Here is a 25,374-nt window from a genome sequence, read left to right as displayed (position 1 = left end):
CTGTCCTTCTGTCATACTCTTGTCCCATTTCATCATACTTCCCCCAAAACACTGGGCGTCCTTCGGGAAGAGAGTGCCCTTTCCAAGGCCCCCAGTGAGCACGGCAGGAAGCACGACCAAACATTTTTCAGCAATATGTTTGTGTGCCTCACGGGGGCGTGCTCTGGGCACACTGGCCAGTGACCTCTGCCTGACCCCGCATGGTGTGCCCTGCATCAGCTGAAGGTCTGCATTCCTAAGTCCCTCTCTTGAACCCCCCCCGCCCGCCGCCGCTGTCCATGTGGAGCTTTGAGAAGACAGGCGTCACAAACCTAACAGCAGGGTCGCTGGGACATGAGCAGCGGATGAGGAAGGGGGGAGAAGAGAAGAGTGAAAAACAGTTTGAGAGATGCAGGATCATTGGCCAGTGTGTAGGAAGCGGCATGAGAGAGGCAGGATCATTGGCCAGTGTGTAGGAAGCGGCATGAGAGAGGCAGCATCATTGGCCAGTGTGTAGGAAGCGGCATGAGAGAGGCAGCATCATTGGCCAGTGTGTAGGAAGCGGCATGAGAGAGGCAGCATCATTGGCCAGTGTGTAGGAAGCGGCATGAGAGAGGCAGGATCATTGGCCAGTGTGCAGGAAGCGGCATGAGTGAGGCAGGATCATTGGCCAGTGTGCAGGAAGCGGCATGAGTGAGGCAGGATCATTGGCCAGTGTGTAGAAAGCGGCATGAGAGAGGCAGCATCATTGGCCAGTGTGTAGGAAGCGGCATGAGAGAGGCAGCATCATTGGCCAGTGTGTAGGAAGCGGCATGAGAGAGGCAGCATCATTGGCCAGTGTGTAGGAAGCGGCATGAGAGAGGCAGGATCATTGGCCAGTGTGCAGGAAGCGGCATGAGAGAGGCAGCATCATTGGCCAGTGTGTAGGAAGCGGCATGAGAGAGGCAGGATCATTGGCCAGTGTGTAGGAAGCGGCATGAGAGAGGCAGGATCATTGGCCAGTGTGCAGGAAGCGGCATGAGAGAGGCAGGATCATTGGCCAGTGTGCAGGAAGCGGCATGAGAGAGGCAGGATCATTGGCCAGTGTGCAGGAAGCGGCATGAGAGAGGCAGGATCATTGGCCAGTGTGCAGGAAGCGGCATGAGAGAGGCAGGATCATTGGCCAGTGTGCAGGAAGCGGCATGAGAGAGGCAGGATCATTGGCCAGTGTGTAGGAAGCGGCATGAGAGAGGCAGGATCATTGGCCAGTGTGCAGGAAGCGGCATGAGAGAGGCAGGATCATTGGCCAGTGTGCAGGAAGCGGCATGAGAGAGGCAGGATCATTGGCCAGTGTGCAGGAAGCGGCATGAGAGAGGCAGCATCATTGGCCAGTGTGTATGAAGCGGCATGAGAGAGGCAGGATCATTGGCCAGTGTGCAGGAAGCGGCATGAGAGAGGCAGGATCATTGGCCAGTGTGCAGGAAGCGGCATGAGAGAGGCAGGATCATTGGCCAGTGTGCAGGAAGCGGCATGAGAGAGGCAGCATCATTGGCCAGTGTGTAGGAAGCGGCATGAGAGAGGCAGCATCATTGGCCAGTGTGCAGGAAGCGGCATGAGAGAGGCAGGATCATTGGCCAGTGTGCAGGAAGCGGCATGAGAGAGGCAGGATCATTGGCCAGTGTGCAGGAAGCGGCATGAGAGAGGCAGGATCATTGGCCAGTGTGCAGGAAGCGGCATGAGAGAGGCAGCATCATTGGCCAGTGTGTAGGAAGCGGCATGAGAGAGGCAGCATCATTGGCCAGTGTGCAGGAAGCGGCATGAGAGAGGCAGCATCATTGGCCAGTGTGCAGGAAGCGGCATGAGAGAGGCAGCATCATTGGCCAGTGTGCAGGAAGCGGCATGAGAGAGGCAGCATCATTGGCCAGTGTGTAGGAAGTGGTATGGGAGAAGTGGGCTTATGAGAGCTATCCTAAGCGGTGCCCCGACTTTTCTGCTCCTTCTCCTGGCGTGCAGGCCTGCTATGTGCTGGTGGACGCCTCGGAGGCCTGACCCACTCCAGGGACCCCGGCCCGTTCCGGCCAGGTGGCTCCAAACTACCGCTGGAAAGGCAGAGCCGCTTTGGAGCGATCATGAATCTGAGATAGCTTTGTTTGTGTAATTCGTCATCCGGCCTCTGAAATTAGGGGAGCAGTGATTGATTACAGACGAGCGGGCAGCTACTAGCAGGGCTGCGCTCTGAGTGGCGAGCGCCCAGCTGGGCGCGAGATGGATATCTGCACGTTATAACAAACCATCACATGGAAGTGGGTGCTCGCCGCGATAACGGGTCTCTCTTTGGCGGATAAACACGAGAGCAATGCTGTACGGCCTCGTTATTAATGGACATCGGGAACAAAGCAGGATTTTACAGGATGGGGCCTGAATTCAACATTAACATGCAATCCAGAGCTGAATCAGGTCTGTAGAAATGGGACGTAGCCTAGGTAACGGGGCACTGGCAGAGAGGCGTTCGCCTGCTCAGAACGTGGGCCTAGGAACATCGCCGCGGCGACGGAGGGTGAGGAGCAGCACTGGCTGGGAAATGGTGGCACAGGTCAGGTGACAGTGTGGAAGGTGGGTGTGGAACAGTGGCGGGGGAGGAGTGCAGGGTTCAGCTGGCTGCATCCCGCTCCACGCCCCAGGGAATATGAGCACAGCTAACCTTGACAGAGGCCAGGCCTGCCCCCCCCCCACCCCACACCCCCAAGCTTTTGTAGGCAGTCATCAGAGAGCAGCGACATGACAGCGAATCTTCACGGTCGCCCTGCTCCCTATCGCCTCCACTTGGCACACGCGAGTACGCGCACGCGAGCACGTGCGGCATCTGAGACGACAGGAACGGCTGTGTTTCACTTCAAGATAACATCGGACAGCTGGGGGAGGCCTTCCAAAATCCACAAAGGGGCCATAAAAACGAAAACAACAAAAAAAATCTTTGTGGAAATATATGCTTGAATGACGAACTACAGCGCGAGTAATTAAGTCAATCACTAAACCATTCTGAGGGCAATCCGACAATTTCATTAAAAATGGCTGTTTGCTGTGGTTCCAGGGCAGTCTGTTACATTTGGCCGCAGCGCTAAGTGAAACGTTTCCTGCTGCTTCTGAAAGGCCCACGCCTGTACAAACAGCTCTTAGGTTGTACCATCCAGCGGCTCGGGGGGCTCTTAGACCATACCAACCCACAGCTCAAACAGCTCTTAGGCTGTACCATCCAGCGGCTCTGGGGGCTCTTAGACCGTACCAACCTACAGCTCAAACAGCTCTTAGGCTGTACCATCCAGCGGCTCGGGGGGCTCTTAGACCGTACCAACCCACAGCTCAAACAGCTCTTATGCTGTACCATCCAGCGGCTCGGGGGGCTCTTAGACCGTACCAACCCACAGCTCAAACAGCTCTTAGGCTGTACCATCCAGCGGCTCGGGGGGCTCTTAGACCGTACCATCCCACAGCTCAAACAGCTCTTAGGCTGTACCATCCAGCGGCTCGGGGGGCTCTTAGACCGTACCATCCCACAGCTCAAACAGCTCTTAGACCGTACCATCCCACAGCTCAAACAGCTCTTAGGCTGTACCATCCAGCGGCTCTGGGGGCTCTTAGACCGTACCATCCCACAGCTCAAACAGCTCTTAGGCTGTACCATCCAGCGGCTCGGGGGGCTCTTAGACCGTACCATCCCACAGCTCAAACAGCTCTTAGGCTGTACCATCCAGCGGCTCGGGGGGCTCTTAGACCGTACCATCCCACAGCTCAAACAGCTCTTAGGCTGTACCATCCAGCGGCTCTGGGGGCTCTTACACCGTACCATCCCACAGCTCAAACAGCTCTTAGGCTGTACCATCCAGCGGCTCGGGGGGCTCTTAGACCGTACCAACCCACAGCTCAAACAGCTCTTAGGCTGTACCATCCAGCGGCTTGGGGGGCTCTTAGACCGTACCAACCCACAGCTCAAACAGCTCTTAGGCTGTACCATCCAGCGGCTTGGGGGGCTCTTAGACCGTACCAACCCACAGCTCAAACAGCTCTTAGGCTGTACCATCCAGCGGCTTGGGGGGCTCTTAGACCGTACCAACCCACAGCTCAAACAGCTCTTATGCTGTACCATCCAGCGGCTCGGGGGGGTCTTAGACCGTACCATCCCACAGCTCAAACAGCTCTTATGCTGTACCATCCAGCGGCTCGGGGGGCTCTTAGACCGTACCATCCCACAGCTCAAACAGCTCTTATGCTGTACCATCCAGCGGCTCGGGGGGCTCTTAGACCGTACCATCCCACAGCTCAAACAGCTCTTAGGCTGTACCATCCAGCGGCTCGGGGGGCTCTTAGACCGTACCAACCCACAGCTCAAATGGCTCTTAGGCTGTACCATGCAGCCGCTCAGGGGGCTCTTAGACCGTACCATCCCACAGCTCAAACAGCTCTTAGGCTGTACCATCCAGCGGCTCGGGGGGCTCTTAGACCGTACCAACCCACAGCTCAAATGGCTCTTAGGCTGTACCATGCAGCCGCTCAGGGGGCTCTTAGACCGTACCAACCCACAGCTCAAACAGCTCTTATGCTGTGACACCCTGCAGCTGAGACAGTTTAACGCTGTGCTGTGAGAACTCCAGTATGTCAAGGGGCGTAAAGTCCAAATTAATGACGATGTTTATGAATAGTTACAACAGCAGCCTTACGCAAGTGTCAGCTCAATTCAAATTATATCCTCATAAAAGACAAGAATGATTCCTTAAAAACCTGTTTAAAAGTGCCAAAACTCGCGTAATATATAATTTTAATCTGTTTTTGGATTTTGTTTTGCTGAGAATCAACAGCATTAACATGGGAGTGAATGGGAAGTCCCCATAAAAATGAGTCTGTGCATGCATGTGTGTGTGGTGTGTGTATGTATGTGTGTGTGTGTGTGTGTGTGGTGTGTGTGTGTGGTGTGTATGTGTGTGGTGTGTGTGTGTATGTATGTGTGTGTGTGTATGTGTGTGTGTGTGTGTATGTGTGTGTGTGTGTGTGTGTATGTGTGTGTGTGCACATGAGCCCACAGGTCAGGCAGAGCCAGATGGTGAGACCAGATGCTCACGGAGATCTCGGATGCACCCCCCACCCCCACAAAGCAGGTACTATAACGAAGCCTCAGCCGGCAGAGTAGGGGGGTCGGCTCACTCTGTGTTTGGGGGCCCATGTGACCCACTTTGCCTGTGACACCTGCCCCTAACACGCAGAGACACGGTTACAGGTAGATGCCACACGCAGGGGGCGCGGCCCCCCACTTGTAGGTATGGATGTATGTAAGGGCCCTCAGCTTATCACCCTGCTTAAGACGAGGGTCATGTGACTGCCTTTCTGTCACATGACCACTTGCTGCCTCGCAGACACATCTGGGCCCGACCTCACGGTACTCTAATGCTTACGGGGCATGCGCAGGGTGACAGCGAGGGCCCTCAGAGGGGGCGACCCTGGGTTTTGTCCTGGGGACAGCGTGACGCGGGGAATGCTCGAGTCCTTGGGGCAGCGTCCTCCCTGCTGCTAAAATGGAATTTATGTTGGGTTAGCACCAATGAGCAAAATCCAATTTGCAACATTATGCTGCAGGGGCAAATCTAATTTGAACATGAGTGCATTTCAGTGGTGTGTGTCACGCACCCCCCCCCCCCCTTGGTGCCTCTCTCTGCCAGCCTTTGTCTGGGGGGGGGAGGCTGTCAGTGAGACCATACTCACAGAGAGACCTGGACCACGGCTGTGCACGGAGGCTGGGTGGTGGTGGTTGTGGTGGTGGGGGGCACTTGTGGTATGCTTGTTAGTAAAGCGCCCCCACCCCCCACCCCCCCAAACCCCAACACACACCATGACCACTTCACCCTCACACCACCTCGACCCACAAGTGCCGTACCATCTGCTGTCACCCTTCAAAGCGGCTGGGCCGGAACCCGCTGTCATCGCGTAGGGCCGTGGCCCCCTCGAACCCGCCGTGGGTGGAGGGGGGGTCTGGCCATATCAAAAAAAAAACTGTAGGATATTTGGCAACGACCAACACTACATATCTTGGTTGGTGAAAACAGATATTACACACACACACACACACACACACGGTCCCCTTTAATAACCTTCCAGATAGGACAGGACTGAGCCTCTGGCAAACTATAAATTGTTTTCCCCTTTAATTTATTGCCAAAGTAAGACTCACAAAAATAACAGATGTAAGCATGTCACACGGCAACAAAGGCAGAGAGAGAGGTAAACGGACAGGCACGGGGGTATTCGTCAGCGGGTGTCTGGTGGTCATTCTCCCGGCGCGCCGTCCCGGAGCCGTGTCTGAAGGGTTAACTGTATGTTTATTGGAGAGCATGGGGCCAGGAGTTGAACGTAATGTGATCAGTAATGAATTTTGTGTTACATTAGGCCGTATAAATGGACGGACAAGCACAGACTACAAGTGTCCGGGAGTCCAAGTTAATCTAATGAAACAAAAATAGAGACAGAACCAATTAGGGAGAGGGCCAACTCGGGGCTGCAGCAGGGACTGCAAATGAATAGGTACAAATCAAATCAGGGCCTAATCGACGTGCTACAAGGGAGGGCCGTCAATGCTAAACACATTAGCGTCTTGTGACCTGCCTGTTCCGAGCGGCAGAATCCGGAGTCCGGCCCCCATATACCCCTCAAAAATCAAAGCGGCTCTTGTTCACTTAAGGGGGGGGGGGGTAGTGCGGGTGGGGAGGGAGGGGTGCCACGGCTTCCTAAACGAGTTAAACATTCGGACTGTCAAAATGGCGATTTCCCCCCTTTTTGGGTTTTCAGCACGAACGACCTCATTTATTATTTTTAAGACCTTTGAAATGTAGTGTATATGTTCTTTTGCGCCCCCCCCCCTCCCCTCACAAACCTGAGCTAGACATCAAGCTGCCAAACCGGATGTCTGAAGAAGCACCAGCCTCTCATAGGCCAATGACGAAGGGGAGTGGTGGGGGTGGGGGTGGGGGGCAAAATGAGACGTTTAAAGCACCCATTACTTAAGTAAATGAACAAAATGGGACATTACTGCTTCACTATCCCTGTCAGATCGGAGCTGAGTCCCGGCTGGAACGGGTGACCTGGAAACTAGCGGGATGAAACCAGACACGTCATGTGGAGAGGCGGTAGGAAAAGCTGCAAGATGCTCGCCGACTCCTGCAGGGCCGGGAGGGGGGGGGGGGGCATGTTTCTGAGAGTGGCGAGTGAGGTCACGCCTGACAGGAATGCAGCATGAGCCTCAGAAATGCAGAACCCAAACGGCCAGTGAGGTCCCGGAACCGGCTGGGGGTGCAGACATACGGGGGGGGGGGAACCGGGTGATCATAATCATGTGTGTCATGAAACCCGGCACCCCCTGAATCTTGGGGGCGGAAGCGGACCACCGCGCAGCCAGAGGGGAGACCGGGGATTTCTGGATCCTAATTGCAAACGCAAATAAACTGCCGGCGTTCCTGCTGATCCCAGATCAGTTACAGCTGAGGAGGGAGAGAGGATCAGAGGGGGTCGCGTCCCACTCGTCACCCGACCCTGTTAATGCCAAACACTACAGTCATTCGTCTGGCTGACATGATCCTTCTGACCGCACTGGAATATTTACCCTAAAGCCAAAAGCGTGTTGTGCCTAATCTACGGTTTATATGGTATTTTGACGTTTATGGAGAGGGAGGGGCTTACCGGTCCCAGAGCCCACAATGTCCCGGCTGGGCGACTCAGACATGGCGTCCGCCAGGCGCTCTCGCAGACCCTCTTCCGTGGTGTCGACGGATGACAGGTGGCGCAGGCCGAAGCTCTCCGGCCAGCTCCCACAAACTTCCAGAAGGGTCACACTGCGGTCAAAGGTCCCTGCAGCACAGGGGGGGGGGACAGACACTTCAGTGCGAGGACCGACTCTCAGACCCGCCCCAGCAATAACGACAGGCAAAGACGGACAGATGAAACTCTCGTTTTGTATTCGCTTTAGTCCAAACCGCTGTTGCTGTTTTTGTAGAGAATGAAGAATCAGAAATGACAGGCAGGAGGTCCGGCGTATGTGATGTAAAAGACTGGGGGGGGGGGAGCGTCTGTGTGTTTGGTGGGGCTGCCACGCCCAGGACGTGTGCGTCACATGACTTAAGAGAACTAATCAGCTAAGGTGCAGTCAGAATAATCAATGATCAGAATAATCGATGGAGGGGTTTCCCTTAAAGCAAGTCGTGACCCGGATTCCGTCCCGTCCTCCTGCGCCGGGCACCTGTGGCAGCCCTCCCCAGTCCAGCTTGGGGAAGGTGAGTTCAGATACCAGACGCTTCATTTGTAGACTGGATTTACTGGCCATCAACTGAGGGTAAGCGGCGTCACCGTGCTGGGCATCCATCACCGATGCCCACAGTGTCACACAAGGCACTGGCAGTCCAGCAAGACCCCCCCCCCCCATGGGAACAGCGGACAAGCAGATTCAGGGGTGTAACAAATGTGAACAAACAACAGGCCCCTGCGAACGAACATGGATGATATTGGGCACAAAATGTGGCCTTCCAAGTCTTCCTGGAAGTGAGACACCCCCGTGATAAAACAGAAGGGGGGGTGGGTGGTAGTTAGTCTGGCTTTTGTGGTGTGCGACATAAACAAGAGACAGTCCATGGGGGAGGATGGGGTGTGTGGGGAGGGAGTGTTGTTGTGCGCCCCCCCCAGATACCTGGGACATGAAACGCGGCTGGCTTATCAGTACCCCGCGGGCAGCTTTGATCAGCGGGCTGCCGCCTATCTGCACTTGTCCCTGGCCCTGCAGAGCCTCAGGCACACTCTGCTACACTGACAGGCGCCTAATGAGGAGGCGAGAGCCAAGCGGGCGCCCCCCCCGCCCCCCGCCCCCCCACACTGATAGCGGGGCCCCACAGCCCGGCGCTATCTCCTGTTAGACACTCCGCTGGGCAACCTCGCGGGCCACAGACAGCCCCCCAGAGCACTTCACAGAGGGCCGGGCTGTGGGCTCCCTGCACCGGCCGGCCCGCCTTCAAAGCCAGGGGGCAGGGGAGTGGGGGGGGGCAGGGGAGTGGGGGGGGGTGCAGGCGTGAGAGCGCGTCGAAAACAAGAAAGTGCTGCGAGTGGCAGCCTGCTGCATCCACGCCGTCTGGAGATCATCTGGCTTTTTAAAGTGGCAGCTCACTTCTGGAAGAATGTCATCCTTACCAGACTGGGGGGGGGGGGGTCAAACACCAGCGAGTGTGTCTCACACACAGGAGCCCCGGGGTCAGACACGGATGTGTGCCCCCCCACCCCGTCTGCTTTCTACAGGGGATTTTCTTACACAGCTCTTAAAACATCACTCTGAATTAGCATGGATCCAGGACATCACCTCACCCCCCCCCATCACCTCACGGGTCGGACCTTCACCCCACCGACCTGCACTGAAAAATGCTGCCCCCCCCCGCCCATCAGAATAATTTCAGGGTGGGGCAAGGATGGGGTGGGAGGGGGGTTCAGACAGACAGATAAAGCAATATGGGGATGTTAAGGTCACAAGTTCATCCCATGGACCCTAAGCGTCTGATAGCAAAATTAAAAGTAGCTGGTCTAGGAGGTAGTGGTGGTGGAGGGGGGGTTGTATCTTGAGCCACACTGCATCCTTCATTGCCATAAACCACACTGGTGTCCTCCAGCCCAGCTGCTGCTGCTTATCCCTAATCAACCCAATCAGCGGTAGGGGGCCCCCTACTGGAGGGGAGTGGGTACCACATGCACGGGGCCCGGCTGCATTCTCCCGTCTCTCAGCTACCTGATGACCACAGACCTGGGCAAACATGCTAACAACTGGTGGGGGTGGCAGCTAAGGGGGGTGCTAATGCAATCGGCCTTTATTAGGGGGCTATAAGGCCCGCTCAGATAATGGCTGTTTATGGCCCATCTTCTGGCTCCGGTTCCCCGCCAGGCTGAGCACCCTCTGCATAAATCAGCCCCCGTCAGCGCTGGACACCGGTCAGCCTGTTTGTTCATCCGCCAGCTGCCTGTCTGTTTTGTCCTTTAGGACAGCGGGTCCCGAATTTAGCGTGAGCAGTGAGACCCCTTGTTTCCGCTTAATGTGAGATTGCGTCGCCATAGCGACTAAAGTGACGCATTGAACCCACTTGTTGTGGGGGGGGGGGGGGCGTGCCACGGGTCAGTGGAGACCACATGCTTTTTGAGGGGGCAGTGCAATGCCCATGGTATGAACAACTCTCATCGGGGGGGGGGGCTTAAGGTTAGTGAACCACAGATAAACTCCACACTTCACTCAGTGCCCAGACACCCACCTCTCCCCCCTCAGTGCCCCATTCTCTCCTCCAAATGGGGGCGTTAATGTCAGGTGTTAAGTCCCCAGGATCATCACGACGATCGGCGCCGCTGAAAATCCCTGCTCCGCCACTCTCAGAACGATAAACTCCTCCTTTGAATCACTCACTCGTCGCCGCGTCAACCCGGTCCCGTCCTGTCCCATCCCGTCACCCCAATCCTGCCGACGGTGCCCCCCGGAGCCTTTCACTCACGCTGTACGACAGACACCCTTTCAGCTCCTCACCACTCACCTGGCTTAAAAGCAGAGAAATAAACCTCGCAATTAGCCTTAAACCTTTAATAGCTGAAAAAGCGCAAACTCTGAGAGGTGCGTGTCGTTTCTAGTTCACGACAAATCCCTGGCGTCGCAGTCAGATGGAGCAGGGGGGGCTTTTCCCACCCTGGCTGCCCACCCCTGCTCACGCTCTGGGACAGAGGAATGCTGACAGCGCCCCCCCCCCCCTCCCGTCAGACAGGAGTGTGGCGTTGCGTCACCAAGAGCGATCACACCTCTGTCTTCACAGAGGACCTCGTAATCGACCCAGATTCATTATCTGTGGAAAACCGGAGCCAGAGACTCTAGTGGCCCATCTGCAGTGCTGGGGAGGGGCTGAAGGGTTTCTTTTTCTCCGGACAAATCCAATCAGGCTGCGTTACGCCGTCGACACCCCCAGGGTGATAATGTCGCTGATATCGGCTGAGTGCTCACACCCGGCAGGAGGTAACTCCACTGATAACCAACAGATGACAATACGCTGATACACCCCAATGCTGAAAAGATCATCAGTACCAACAAAGACGTGTGACAGGTAACTGCGTAACTGCTACAATGCCCATCATATCTTACAGGTGACGCTATCAGGGGTCTTGATAGCAGTCTGTCACAATCAATGTTCTTTAAGTTAAACGGCCGGCGCGTCTCGCTGTGATAGCAGTGGTACCTGGGTGGATAAAGCAGGCAGCTCCTTTCTCTGTGCTATTTCGTCGACAGGCAGTGACCTCAGAGGCGGGGGGTGCTGAGCGGGCGCATGTGATTGGCTGCTGCAGTCCAGTCCCCTCATCACTGGCCCGCAGGCTTTTTTCTGTTTTGTTTTCTCGAGTATGGTCTTGAGTGGATGCAGGTATTTTTACGCTGTGCTGCTGTGTGGCGCAAATCACAAACATAAACACAAAGTAAGGAGCACGGGATCAAAGCGAGGGGGGGGGGCACAATGCAAGTCGGCGGATGATTTCAGGGGGAAACCACAGGCGCCGACCTGCTGAGCCACAGCAACAGACCAACCTGCTCACCACTGGATGCCCCCGGTGTTGAACCCTAGCGCAGCGCAGGGGGAAGCCTGTGTCTGCCACCTCCTGCGGGCCCATTAAACCACCCTCCCAGTACCCTCATTACAGCCCCCCCCCCCCCCAGGGGCCACCAGGACCCAATAACTCCACATCAAACGGACGAGGTAGGCGGGCGGCCGGCTCTCGTTCTGTCTGGGTGCCTTTAACGGCATTCACCACTTAATAAAAGGGAAATGAACGCAGCCCCCACTCCGGACAGCACCCCGCCTCACCCCCCCAAGCCCTTTCCCTTGTGGGGGCCCTTAATGTCCGTGCCGCTACATGTCTGATTCCAATGCCATTCATAATGCTGACGGTTAAAGGGTCATGAGACGCTCGATGCACAGCAGACCCAGAGGGTGTGTTTACCAACATTCTGCCACTGCCCAGCATGCCCCCACAAGGCCAAAGCATTGTCATATGGGGGGGGGGGGGGCTGCTGATTTAAAAAGTCATTCAGTAAATGAGAAGTTAACTCTATTAACCAAACAGGGCTGCTGGTGGCCAGGCATTTGCCGGTAAGGCGGCCGGTAAACAGGCCCCCATGGCCCTTGATGCTGGGGGCTAAACCCCTGTGGGGGTGTCGGGAAGCCACATGATGCCACAAGTGTGAAATATATTACCGGGAGGCGGGTGACCGGGCAGGCAGGGGTCACGCCCCTCCCTTCATTAATCAGGGTGAATATTCCCACCCGCCACACATTCATCAGGTCTGGGTGTCACTGGATTAGCCTCCCCCAGTATGCGGGGCACCCATCCACGACCCCCCACCCCCGCACCCCAAAACACCTCCACACGTGTCCCGCACCACAGAAGGCGTGCCGGCTCTCCGCACACCAACCTCAGGGCGGGGTGCCACCCGTCTGGGTTCTCAGGCAAGCATTGACGCAGCAGGAAGCCCTGGGGAGAGGTTTGGAATCTCATTTACAGATAGGGCTGCGGGGGGGGCGGAGGCTGGACGGGTGGGGTTCCTGTGCCCTTTTCCGTAAGTGAGTTAGGGTGCACAGCTGCCTATTTATCTTATGTCTGCAGCTGCGGTGGGGGGGGGGGGGGGTGGTTGGCAGTCAGATGGGAGGTGTGGGTGAGACCCTGGACCCTCTTCTCCTTCCCCTGGCTCGTCACCATCCATCAGCCTCCTGACATCACAGCAGCAGTGATATGCCTGACTGGAGATGATGTCACACCTCACTAGAGTCTGCTGCCCCCCCCCCCAGCACCCTGAGCAGGACCCGCTTTACACCCCCCCTGCCCGCAGGAAGCACAGGGCGCCGCTGGACGGCACGGCGCGTGACTGCTGTCAGGGAAGATGTACGGCCTGGTCTGGCCAGTGCGGCCTGATCGCATTTATACAGCCATGGGGGGGGGCGGGGGTGTGGGTTTAATGCAATAAGCGGGAAGGGGATGGCGACGCTGTGGCAGGGGCAGGCTGACTGCTCATGGGGGGGGTGGGGTGGGGCTGACTGCTCATGGGGGGGATGGGGGGGGCTGGCTGACACACACATTTCATGTACAAACATGTTCACTGACACATGCCTTTCCAAACCACGCCTCTCGAACCAGACATGTGTGACCCATAGACATGCGGATACTGAACACAGACTGTCAAAAGCGCAGCTTCCAGATCACTCGGGGCCGGGTGCCAAGTGGGTCCCGGCTCCTAATTAGACCCCTAACTTACGAGGACATATTTCGCGTGATGGGCCACAGCCGCACCTCGCCGAAAGCCCAATTAGAGGTTCCGGATGCATGAAAGAGTCTGGGGCGGTTCTTGCAGGCCGGGCCGCGGGCCGCAGAGACCTGTGATGTGGCGGGAGCTGCGAGAGCCGGTGCGAATTAATGACATGAGACCAGATTCGAACCGTGGGTCGTGGTGGGGCAAACGCACATACAGCAGCGGCTGTGCTGAAGGGCAGCCCTATAAGCGGGGGGGGGGGGGGGGGAGGTTTGGGGGGGGGACCTAGCAGCAAGACCCAGCAGAATCCTATTTCATCAGGATGAAACGACACCTAATGTGTCTCTAATCTGACCGCTCTGGGTGTTACGGCAGAGCGAGAGTCATTCCCGCTGCGGCCAGAAGCGCTGCGATTATATTTTCTTTCCGTGGCGAGCTGACGTTCTTAAAAGGAATTAATTTTTTTCCGAAGGGGGAAAGTGTCTCTTAAGTGGCTTGCGGGCGGGTGGCCTCACGCGGGCCGGGAATCTCACGTTATTACAGGCAGATTGTGGCCCCGGCTGGGAATTCCCTGGTGCATCTGAGCCAAAGCTTTGGCAAGGACCGGATCCAGAAGGGGGGCTTGGGGGGGGGGGCGGGGGGGTGGATGCTGGCTTGGGCAGTGTGGCTTTTTCAGTGGGGCCACTGGGCGACGAAGGACCAAGGGGTTTGAACCCCAAAGGTGGGCAGGACTGGGAGGTAACACCAGCAGGGAATGCAGGTCTCAAAAGTAAAGCAATGGGGGGAGTATCCTTGGGGGTGGGAAGCCACTCCTGCCCGTTAGTGATTCCCATGCGAGGCCAAAAGTTTTATCAAACGGCCGCTGTAAATTACCTCCCGGATTCTCATCGGGAGCCTATACAAGTAAAGGTGACGGACAGGCGTTTATCCAGCGGCCGCTCAGCCTGAAGTGAATTACGAGCAGAGAGCAAACAGGTACGCGGTAAGTGCTTTGGGACGAAGCGGCAGGTCAGAGAGACGCAAACAGGCGCCGTGAGTGCTATCAATTTGCGGCGGCTTAGCTCCGCGGGCACCAGAAGGAGGGTAACTGAGCAAACTGAGCTAATGATCATCCCTAAAAGATAACAGAATCCCCCCCCCCCCCATATGTCCTGCCTCTCTCCGTGCCCCGCGCCTGGACACCCTCGCCCCAGCCAGCCTGGGAAACGTGCCCCATAAATCGTCACTAATGTTACCAGTAATAAAAGTGTCAGGAGTGTAACTGTGTGACCGGTTTATTTGGCCACACAGGGTGAAGCACTGAGCAGGACCTGGCATCTGAACACACGCACGCACAAGCGCTCTCTCACACACACACACACACACACACACGTCACGTATACCTATCCTTATGGGGACCACTCATTCATTTCTATGGGAAAAATGCTAACGCTAACTATGACAACCTTAGCCCCGACCCAGCCCTAACCATAACCATAAGTAACCAAGCAAAATACAAAAGTGTTTGCATTTTTAGTTTTTCCATTGCAGTCACAGATTGGTCCCCATCATGGAAAAAAACGGGTACTCAGGTTGTTGGGACATTGTGTCCCCATAAGGTAAGGTATACCCGCTCAGACACACACAGAAATGCACTGGCGTGCACACGCAAAAACACATGTGCACATTGGGCAGGTGCGATTTGTAGTGTGGGGCACAAGCAGGCTGCTGTCCCGGCCTAAATCGGAACCACCAGGCATCCCCACGACAAACAGATCCAAGACAGGCCGCAGCTGGACTCTGACGGCCAGCAGAGGGATGGGGCTCCAGGGTGAAGTACCTCCTCCTGTAATCATCAGACTAAACAGAAAGGGGGGGGGGGGGGGGCGCAGTCTCGGTGGTCGACAGGAAGGGATTCTGTTAGCTTTAGGGCTGAGCGCAGGAAGCAGTTAGCTCGGGGATCGGGTTTAAGCATTTCACAGACACGACCGCGGTGGGCCGTAACGGGGGAGCCTACGGAGGGCTGCAGAAGTACAAAGGGCCTGGGGGGGGGCAGGGGCAGGCCAAAAACTGGAAACTGGTGGGGGGGGGGCGGTAACAGTGAACACCAAAGGCTACAGTGACATCTGGGCCGGCAATCAGCAGGCTGCTTTCAAGACCTGCCAAGGCAAACAAGCCAATAACAAATCCACTTTGCTGATCATCGATCCGTCCCGACGCGAGCCAAGGTAAACACGACAGGGCCGAAGTTTGCTCTTCAAACCAGTGTCTCAGGAGCGAGTAGAAACTGTCCACGCCCACAACACGACCGGCCCATGCCCAGCGGTGGACAGACCACGCCCACCACCACTGTGCCTGGTCAAGCCTCTCAATCCAGTCTTGGCCACACCCCCCCTCCCCCCACCCATTTGGCATCACACACCATTGGCCTGCCCAATAAACACCTGACCAAGTATATAAACACACAGGTGTACGTGAACACACATGGTTCGTGGAAAATCTTCGAAGCTCGAGTAATCAATAAGGATCACCAGACACTTGGCCATTAGGCAAGTCTTCAGTTGTGTTTTTAAAGATAAAGGCCTACATTGAAAAAGAGGATTTACAAAAACTAAAACGTATGAAGCAGGTCATATAGCCACATCAGTCTTCAATATCGGCCTGTTAATATTAGTTGGACTTACAGTTTCAGAGCCTGATAACACATTTACCAAAGAAAAGAAAACACAACCAGAGCAGAGACAGACGGTTCTTCTTTATCTCCTGGCAGCGAAAACCAGCCAGCAGGAATATGGACGCATCTCTAGAGGCATTGCAAAACGGCAATGCATTTCTTTAGGGGAGCAAAGTGCAAATAGGCAAAACGAGAGCAGTATTGCATTACGCATCGCAAGTAATCAGAGGCAGCCAGTGCAAACTTTCCAGCCAGACGCATAAATGGCAAAATGAAACAAATAAACACATGGATGTTATTTTTTGAGGGTTGGGGGGCTGCATTTCGAAAGAACAAAAAAAATCATTGCAGAAGAAAAATGTTTCCAGAAGGATAGCGGGGGGGGGGGGGGGGGATGGGGTTGGGGTGGGCGGTGATGTAATTTTCACGGGGCAACCGGAACGACGCACAACCAGCCCAGTCATGTTGGCGGGAGATGCAGAAGGCGGGCAGGAGATAATGGGCACGCACACATACACACATGCACAAATGTACACACACGCACACTTGTGCACACACACACAAACACACACATGCACACTCGTGCACAAACACACACACACTTGCACACACACGCACGCATACACACGTACGTGCATTCGGGCACAAACACATACCCACACACACTTGCACACAAACACGTACACACGTAATCTGGCACAAACATACACAAATGTATACACACGCACACTTGTGCACAAACACACACACATGCACACATACACACGCACATGCACATACACCCAGACACACGACACTGCAAGAAACCACACACCAGGGCAGAGAGGTCCGGAGAGCCCAGCCTGGACAGGAGACAACCTCCATTGGGAGTGTAAATGAGCTGTATCTCCCTGGAGACTCCGACTTACAGCACGGAAACAGCGCTTAAAAACACAGGGTGTAACAGAGCAGGTTGGAGGGCAGTGGGGACACACTTTGGGACATTCGGCCCCTTCTCTTTCGCTGGAGATGCTGGCAGAGATGTCATTCTGCGGAGGTACAAAGAGCCCGGGCCACTACCTCATGAGGAATTCGGAGCAGATTTACAGCGCCTGCCTCTGACCATAAAGGGGATTAATTAAAAGTAATGGGGTGTAAATTCTCCGTGACCGAGATCCGTCGGAATTTAAACCCCATGGCTGACCGAGGCTGCAGCAGCAACAGCAATAGGGGTGATGCCCGCCATATATATTCTGGGGTGAGAATATCACGGCTGCGGCTTCTTCCTTTGTCTGGGGGGGAGGGAGGCAGGGCACTGAGTCATCGGTGGTCCTCTTAAGCTGCTGAGAAACTTCCAGCGCTCCCAAATGTTCATGTTTTCACGCAACTTCCCCTCCAGGCTTCCAGATCTGGCAACCGTGAGCAGCCATTGGAATTAGACTGGGTCAGGGTCCAAGGTGGGGTGGAGTGTGGTGCTGGAAATCAAAGCCGAGCCCCAGCTCGCTCTGTCACCCCCCCCCTCTCTCCCAAGTAACACTGTGTAGATCACAAAAAAGATGGAGAGGAAAAAAGACAAGTATTACATCTGGTTTTAAAAAAAAAAAAAACGACCACAACAAACGCATCGGAACATAACGCCGCATCCTGCCCCTGGAGGCCGACGCGGCGCAGCGGAACAAGGACGGGGAGATGCGGCCTTCGTGGGAACTGGGCTCGCTGACAAGGCCAAGCAGAGAGCCACGCGCCCACCCAGGGCGCCACGTTGTGGGGGGGGGGGGGGGGCGGGCGGCACATGTGCCCGCCGGAGGTTTCATCAGCCGGGGTGATGTCACCTCACTCGGCGGCTAAGGAGGGGAGGAGGATGGGAATGTACGCGGTGAGCTGTGTGATGTCACCGGACCGCGGGCGACGGCTGCTGGGGTCGGCAAACAGACCGGTAATGGATCTCGTGTTCCCTGCCGGGATGGTCGGCATGCTCCCGAACCCCCCCCCCCCTCACACCACACCAGATATTTATAGACTAAACAGAGTTTTAGCCATTAAATCTGGGGATTAGCTGCTCGGGCCTGGGCAGGTGGGGCTGGGTCAGGGCCGGACAGATGACGGCTTCTCCGCGAATCCGTGAGCGACGGAGCGAGAAAGGGACAGAGGTGGAGGAGAGGAGGGAATAAGGAGGGGTAAGGAGGTCGGGGTAACCAAACCCAGATGGGCGTCCCGAGTGGGGTGAATGTGTGGAGAAAGAGCAGGCCACAGCCATGGATTTGGGGGGGGGGGATCCCTGACATTCGGTGGGCCGCCTCCCCCGTGTGGCACACACATCAAAGCTGGGATTGCGGCCGCGATGGAGGAAATGTGCAGCGGACAGGCAGAGCAGGCAGGAGGGAAAATGGCTGTCAGATTGCTGAGTGGCCTGCACCAGCCTGCCCTGTTATTTTCTGCATTAGCTGTGGTTGTGGTGCTGAAACGGCAGATTACACGAGCTGTGAGCCTGCAAGCTGAGCGTGTGCTGCGTGCGGAGAGCCCGGCGGGCCCCAGGGGCCGCTTCCTGCCCCACCCGGTGACTGACAGACGAGAGCGAATCGACAGCAGGGACGCTTCCTATGGCGAGCCGGAAAGGACAGCGGGTAACGGGACCATTTCACACTGCCTTTGTAGGGCTACTGGGCGCCATGTCGGAAACTCCCATCCATGCCGCAGCCCACTGCCCCTCCCCCCCCCCACTCGGGCCCTCAACACAAACAGTTACATCCTGCTGTTCACACCCCCCCCCCCCCCAACTGACACCGTCCCTGAGCTCTAGAAGTGCTGCAACCTCCAGTTCCGGGCTCTTAGTGACAGCCCCAGCCCCCCTAACCTCCCCCCAGCTGGGTTTGTGGTGACAGAGGGGAGGGACTTGGAAGTAGCATCCAGGATTTGGGCTTCGTGGAGCAGGCAGACAGAGTCAGATGGACCTTGCCGGGCCGGACCTGACGTCCAGACGTCCAAAAGTTCCAGATCTGGTACCGGTGTAACGGAACCCGGAGTCGCGCTCGTCGGTGCTCCCAGCGGAAAAAGCATTAAAATATCTGCAGTTTTCTGTTCAGTGGAGCTGCTGACTTGCAGCCATTGGAAGGCTTGGCGGCACATGCAGGCGTGACGACCACGATCCAGACCGAAACGATCGGTCATGTGACCAGACTGCGGGCGCCGAGCGACTCATCCAGAGGGTTCAGAAGCTGACGGCTCCAAGCCCAGACGCATCAGAAAACCCCCTAAAACACTCAAAATTATTATTGTTATTAAATATTTATTAAAAACTGAAAGCAGTCATAGCTGCAGCTGTTTTATTAGTATCACTTGTAGGATTAGAAGTTTATAGTTTATGTTCACAGCTTCATGTGAATTTCAGTCCTGTCTAAAGTAAATAGGAGCAGGATGATGAAAAAGGCAATTTAAATCGTCCATGATTTTATTGTGCATCCTTCCCTTCCCATGAGAAGATACACATCTTCCCAGTGCAGCGCAGGGAGTGACAGCAAGCACAGGCATCTGGCAGCTTCCTGCTGTCCAGTCGTGACCATGCCCCTGCCGCTGAGGCCGGGGACAGCCAAGGGACCCCTGGCCCCTGCCCCCCCCACTCCAGCCCATATATCACACACCCCGACCTCGCTGTGTGCCCTTCCCTGCTGTGCAAATTTGTCCAATTAGACACGGCCCCAAGGGGCGGAATTCAGTGTGAAATGGGACAACCACTGTCCACAGATTAACCGACAATAAAGCACATTTCCACAGACACGCTGATTTACGGCCTACCAGGGGGCAGAGCAGGGCAAAGCCTGATGGACACCCCTCCCGCCAAATGCCCCCCAGCCCCCAAACGGGCAATGGCTTCGCACCTCGGTGACACTCATGGCTGATGTTATCCCGGCTGGGGTGTCTGAGTAAGGGCCCTGAAATGTGTTATGAGGGGAAACTGCCCGCTAGTGACTGAAAGGCTGGAAGCCACTGTAAAATCAATGGGGGGGGGAGGGGGGGTACAAAGAGAAAATAAACACGGAAAAAAATGTACACACTGTCCACTACAACGAAACCTGAAACACTGCAAACAGGCAGGCCTTGGCTGCTCACAACCACTGCAATCACACAACAGCTTCGAGGGGACCTTCCAGATTCTCTACGCCGTAACGTCAGTGGCACGGTGGACGGTACAAGGAGATTAAGCTCGTGGCTCACTGCCCGAATTACGGCCGTGTATCACAAAGGAGAGAAATTAATACATAAACGACGGGATTTAAATGAGATGTCAGGCTTTGGTGGAATGGTGTTTCGATTAGGGACAGCGATGCAGATCTTGCCTGGCCAGAGAGCAAGCGGACGAGCGAGAGGGAGGTGGAGAGAGAGCAGCAGAGGAGGGGGTGCCAACGCCAAGAGAGCAGTTTCACATAAAACAGCGCGGGGGCTAAACAAGCAAACGGATAAATTGAAACGCCTGGCTTTGCTCCGGGGTCCCAGCTAGAAGCAACACTTAGGTAAGCGCTCGACACGAGAAGGCCACGGATTCACACTTAGACACGGACACCACGCAGACACACCGGTGACGTGTCTCCCACGGAAACGGGGGGGGAAATCCACAAGGAAAATCGGCCTATACCCACCAGACAACGCCTCGGAAGGGCGAAGGAGATTAATAAGGAATCTCTTGGTCGGCTTTAGGGCGGTTAAGGATCTTAGCGCATTTAACCTCATCCGCAACACAATCAGATCAGGACGAAACCGAGATCAGTGCCAACATGCAGCTTAATGTCATCCATATTCATGTTCTGAGTCAGGCCTGCATTGCCTGCTAGCACAGAATTGCTAATACAAAAAAAAAAAAAAAAGAGTTGTCCAGATTCACAGCAAATGGTAAAAAAAAATCCATCAGAATTTAACCTCTATTTCCCCACATCTCACGGAACCTTGAAGCTGATTGGTGAAGAACAGCTGTCACTCACAGGAAATTTAGAAGGCGGGACCCCTGATGGTTAGGCTGCTCTTTCCCATTTTAAACATTTTGGGCTAATCTATTTTTTGGCCCTCCTTTTCAGACATGGTTTGTTTTGGTAATCTCGTGCTAAAAAGTGCAGCGGGAGCGGTCTTGTGAGCGCGGCCGGCTTGCCCATCGCGTGCCATTTGTCCGCCGCGGCACTTTGATGTCACGCCGCGCCTTTGTCTCTGGAGGGCTGGGCGTAATGAGACATCAAAGGGCCCTCGTGGAGCAGCGAAGAGGAGACACTTAAATCATAAAACCCGCAGAGGTACGCCGGCCCCGTTTTTTTTAATGAAGGGGGGCCCACACACTTGGGCCCACGCTGCCGCACTCTACATAAGGCCAGGTATCTGAAAATACACTTAATTGTGGAAGTCAATTCCCCAGATGCCTGTCAAAAGCCGCACTAATGCCTTCTTGTTTCTGTTCAAGTTTACGGCCTCCGGCAAACTCTAAGTGGAGAAAACAATCTTCTCCAGTATCAGAGAAAAAATAATAGTAATAATAAAAGATAAAGTACCAGAAAACGGAGGGGGGGGCGCAAAATTATGGGGTGCGACTCCGAAGGGCCGCTTTTAGACTTGATAGAAAGAATGAACGAGATACATTAAGCATGATAGGGTGCACGTGCAATTCAGTGGTAAAAGCCAAACCCGGCCCTGAGGCTAGGTTTGAAGAATCCTACATGTGAGTATTCGTGGGGGGGGTCGCGATGGGACAGGGAGAGAGAGGGAGGGAGGGGGAGGGAGAGAGAGAGAGAAAAGGCTGATTAGCAATAACCATGAGGGACGGCTATTTTTCCCTTGTAATGAAGGTATCAACTTCCCGATTAGACATCATGAATGCCGCGGCAGAGCAGCATGCGGAAATCGATAGTTTTTACGGCGCTAAGAGGAAGAGAATGAGCATCCTGAAGCCAGGGCCAAAACAGCGGCAGACACGACGGTAAATAGATATAATTATTCTCGAACCCCCCCCACCCCCCACATGTAAATGCGTCAGGCCGCCTTACGCCTGGCTCCTGAGGTCTAGTGTTTCCGAAATGTAATGGAGTTTGATCTGGGGTGTCGGATATCCAATATTTTGCCGTTTTATTAGCGGAAAGGGCACCCGGGGGCTCTCAGATTCACGCCATTCAGGGCTGTAGCCCCTACAGCCTGTCGCTCTCCAGCCCCTGCCCCCCCCAATCCCCCCTACCCCCCCTTCGCCCCCCACCCTGTCCAGACACCGCTCCGCGAGCTCCTCTTGCTCGACCCGCAAACCGCACACGGACCCGGCGCTCGGAGCACCGTGCAAGCCGATACACTCCGCCCCCCGCGGCGAAGCTGACGGGCGTCTCTGGACACTGGATCCCGACAGAGAGCATCCTGGTGAGACTCCCCCCGGCTGATGCTCCCCTCCTCCCCCTTCCCAGCCCACCCCGGCCTTTCTGCAAACAGCAGTGGCCACTCTAGGCTGTGCGAAGTCTCAGCCCAAACGTAACCAAACTGGGTCGAATACTGAACAAGTCAATGGGCGATCTGTCACCAGCCACCGTATGCCACGTTCTTCATTGGGGTCCAGCTCTGGAGATCCTTTGAGGACGCTGAGACCACCGGACCAGACAAGAAAGCCAGCACCTCAGCAATGTCTCTTCATACGTGGCCCATTTGGGGGGGGGGTTTGGGAAACAGCTCCTTAATCTGCATTGCTGGTGCCGTACTGGGGGGGGGGATGCCTCGGTCAGCTAATACCCACGCCCTTGACGGGGTAGGGTTCCTGGACTTTCCCACCCTTGGGCCGCTCCCAGAAAACAGGGCAGCCAGTTCTCCTGGGAAACGGGAGCTGCAGTGAAACCGATTTGGGAGAACCCCAGAGGGAGAGGGGGAGGACCGGAAGGGGAGAGGAAGGGCGAGGGGGGAACAGCAGGCCATTTGGGGTGGCAGGAGGTGGAGTATGGACAGGGTGGGTTCTGCTTCGCATTGGGACACACGCGGAAAACTTATTACATTGATTAAGAAATCTTACACCCTGGAAAGTGAGTCAGCACACTGAGGGATGTGCGCTTCCTGGAAAGTGAGCTTTAGCCGCGCCGCATGGTGGCACTTCTTCCCGAAACAGGAGCTTGGACACAGAGGGATGGACGGATGGTGGTTGGGGGGGGGGGGGCTTCTGTCCTCCACTGACCCCCAGTCTCCCCACAGTCATATCCGAATCGGGGGCGTCTGTCAGACCGAATGCACGGCGTATCCGCCAACCCCAAGCAGCACTGGAGCTTGAACTGGGAGGGCGGGGCGGTTCATCGACGCTCTAACCAAAGCAACCCCCCCACAACACAACCCCTCTTCCCAGATAACAAATGAGTGAATGACCACATGCTGACAGGACGACAAACACATGTGATATACGTTTCAGGGTTCAAGCCCCAGCGTGCTCCATCCCCCCCACCCCAGGTCGCATGCACGGGGGGGGCGGGGGCACCTGCCCTGGCACTTTAAACTGACTAGGGTGACAACTGCAGCAGCTGGCTTAGGCTGGGGGATTAGGGAGCAGCAGTGACAGTATGCATGCTCCACCCTGCTCAGAACCGGCCACATGGGTCACTGCAGGCCCAGCCAAACTCAGCACCTGTCATGGGTCCAGGGCACAGGGATTTCACAACCACGTCCCCCCTCCCGAGACTCCACAGTGAAGGGGTGGGGGGCAGATGGAGAAAATCCCACTGCGACACTGATCCCAGCCACGGCGGAGGGGGGGGGGGGCAGGCATGCCGACGGCTCTCAGCACCTTGGCCGCGAGCTTCTGACAGCTCAATCAAAGGGGCTGCCGAGCCTCCTGATCCTGCCCCGCCCCCCCCCCCTCACCCCGGGGGTATCATCAGTCAGTGCTTGGCACGGCTGCAGAGCAAACACGCAGGGCGACGGCAGGCATGCAGAATCCGGCATGAATATTCAAATCAGCAAGCAGCTGGAAATGCAAGGGCGGCCGTGCGCACGCAAGCACGCACATACATGCGCACGCAGGCATACGCACACGTACACGCATGCACACTCACGCAGACAGCGTTGAGCTGGCTGCCACCTTGAATATAGTCCTGAGGGTAAACTGATCCCGGCGTCGCTTAATAAGAGGGCGGGGCTGGAGGATAGGTGACCGTGGTTACATCATTTCCATGGAAATGTGGCACAGCGCTGCTTCGCAGGGGTGTAATACTATGCCTGGACACTAGAGGCCATCTCTCCACGTGTATTTACACGTATGGATAAACGACCTGCCAGGTGATGATACTCTCCACAGGACTCGTACTCAACAAATGGCCGGTCCCATGCGACAAAGGCCGCTGAGAGCTGGAACATGCAGCTGACGCTCGCTGGACGTTCCAAACCACCGGTCCGGCCATCCCCTAACAAAACTGCATGGATGCCACCAAAATCATAGACCACTAAGCGTTACGTTAAAAAGAGATGGTGGACTGGAGGGGCTTAAATGGCCACCTGCAACCCAGGCAGGTGACTGTTACGCATGGGGTTCATCTGAATACCTGTTACTGCTTCCCCTCCTTTGGCTTCTCAGCTGCACCCAGCCCTGACCCCCCCCCCTGACAATTCCGGGGGGGGAGAGAGGAAGACATCTCAATTATCATCCACCGTCAATCACTCCCTGGTTAATCATGGCCGACAGCAGTGAAAGTGCACAGTGGGAAGTGAGTTTCACGGGGACGCTAACCGGACAGCAGCACCAGCAGCATCAGAGCCTCCACTCACAGTCTCAGGTCCGCAATGGACCGGGGCCTCTGCACGCCTTTCCTCGAAGATGGAGAGTTTCACACGCACTGGGTCTGAGCTTAAACCCAGCAGTGGAGTCCCACGGGTAGCGCTCTGGGCGGGACGCAGAGCCAGGCCGTCTCCGAGTGATGCAAAGCAGATCTCCCCCAGCCTGCAATCGAGGGACACTTACACAACCGCCGTGTGTCACCTTGCAATTTAGGGCAAGGCGATTACACACACACGAGTGCCAAACAACATCAGGCTGTAATCAGGGCTGCGCTGTGCCTTTAAGAGAGTCAGAAGCGTCCCGATTTTATTTTTTCCAGAGATCCGCCGAGTCCAAGTTACAACAAAGGTGAGCTGGAAGGGGTACGGGAAGACGAAGGGTCTCAGGGTGGGGGGGTGGGGCCTCCCAGGGAGCGTTAAACAGGCCCATGTAGCAGAGAAAACAAGCTCTGAAATCCGTTTTAGGCTGTTTTAATGGAAATTTAAAAAGTGAAAACGATGCCAAGCGTTCGACAGTAAACGCCACGGGATCAATTTTCACGACGTTGACCAGCGGCGGCCTGGGTCGGGACTCGCCAGCCGACTGCCGCGACCCGCGACGAAACTGGGGGCGGGGAGGGGCTTTTCCGGAACTGATACATCAACCGTTTCGTCGTTTATACGTGAGAGACGGACAGCAAACGATGCACAT

At 55.7% G+C, this 25,374-nt stretch overlaps 1 protein-coding gene across 1 annotated transcript in view; it reads right to left on the bottom strand.

The window, feature by feature from the left end:
• bcas3 (BCAS3 microtubule associated cell migration factor) overlaps positions 1-25,374 on the bottom strand; it is a 166,903-nt gene that overhangs the window by 8,915 nt on the left and 132,614 nt on the right. The window contains 1 exon segment of the mRNA XM_072701345.1: positions 7,678-7,845. Within this exon segment, the coding sequence (XP_072557446.1) occupies positions 7,678-7,845 (168 nt within the window).

Source organism: Paramormyrops kingsleyae, chromosome 17 (assembly GCF_048594095.1).
Source record: "Paramormyrops kingsleyae isolate MSU_618 chromosome 17, PKINGS_0.4, whole genome shotgun sequence".
Classification (NCBI taxonomy): domain Eukaryota; kingdom Metazoa; phylum Chordata; class Actinopteri; order Osteoglossiformes; family Mormyridae; genus Paramormyrops; species Paramormyrops kingsleyae.
This window is presented reverse-complemented; position numbering and strand designations above follow the sequence as displayed.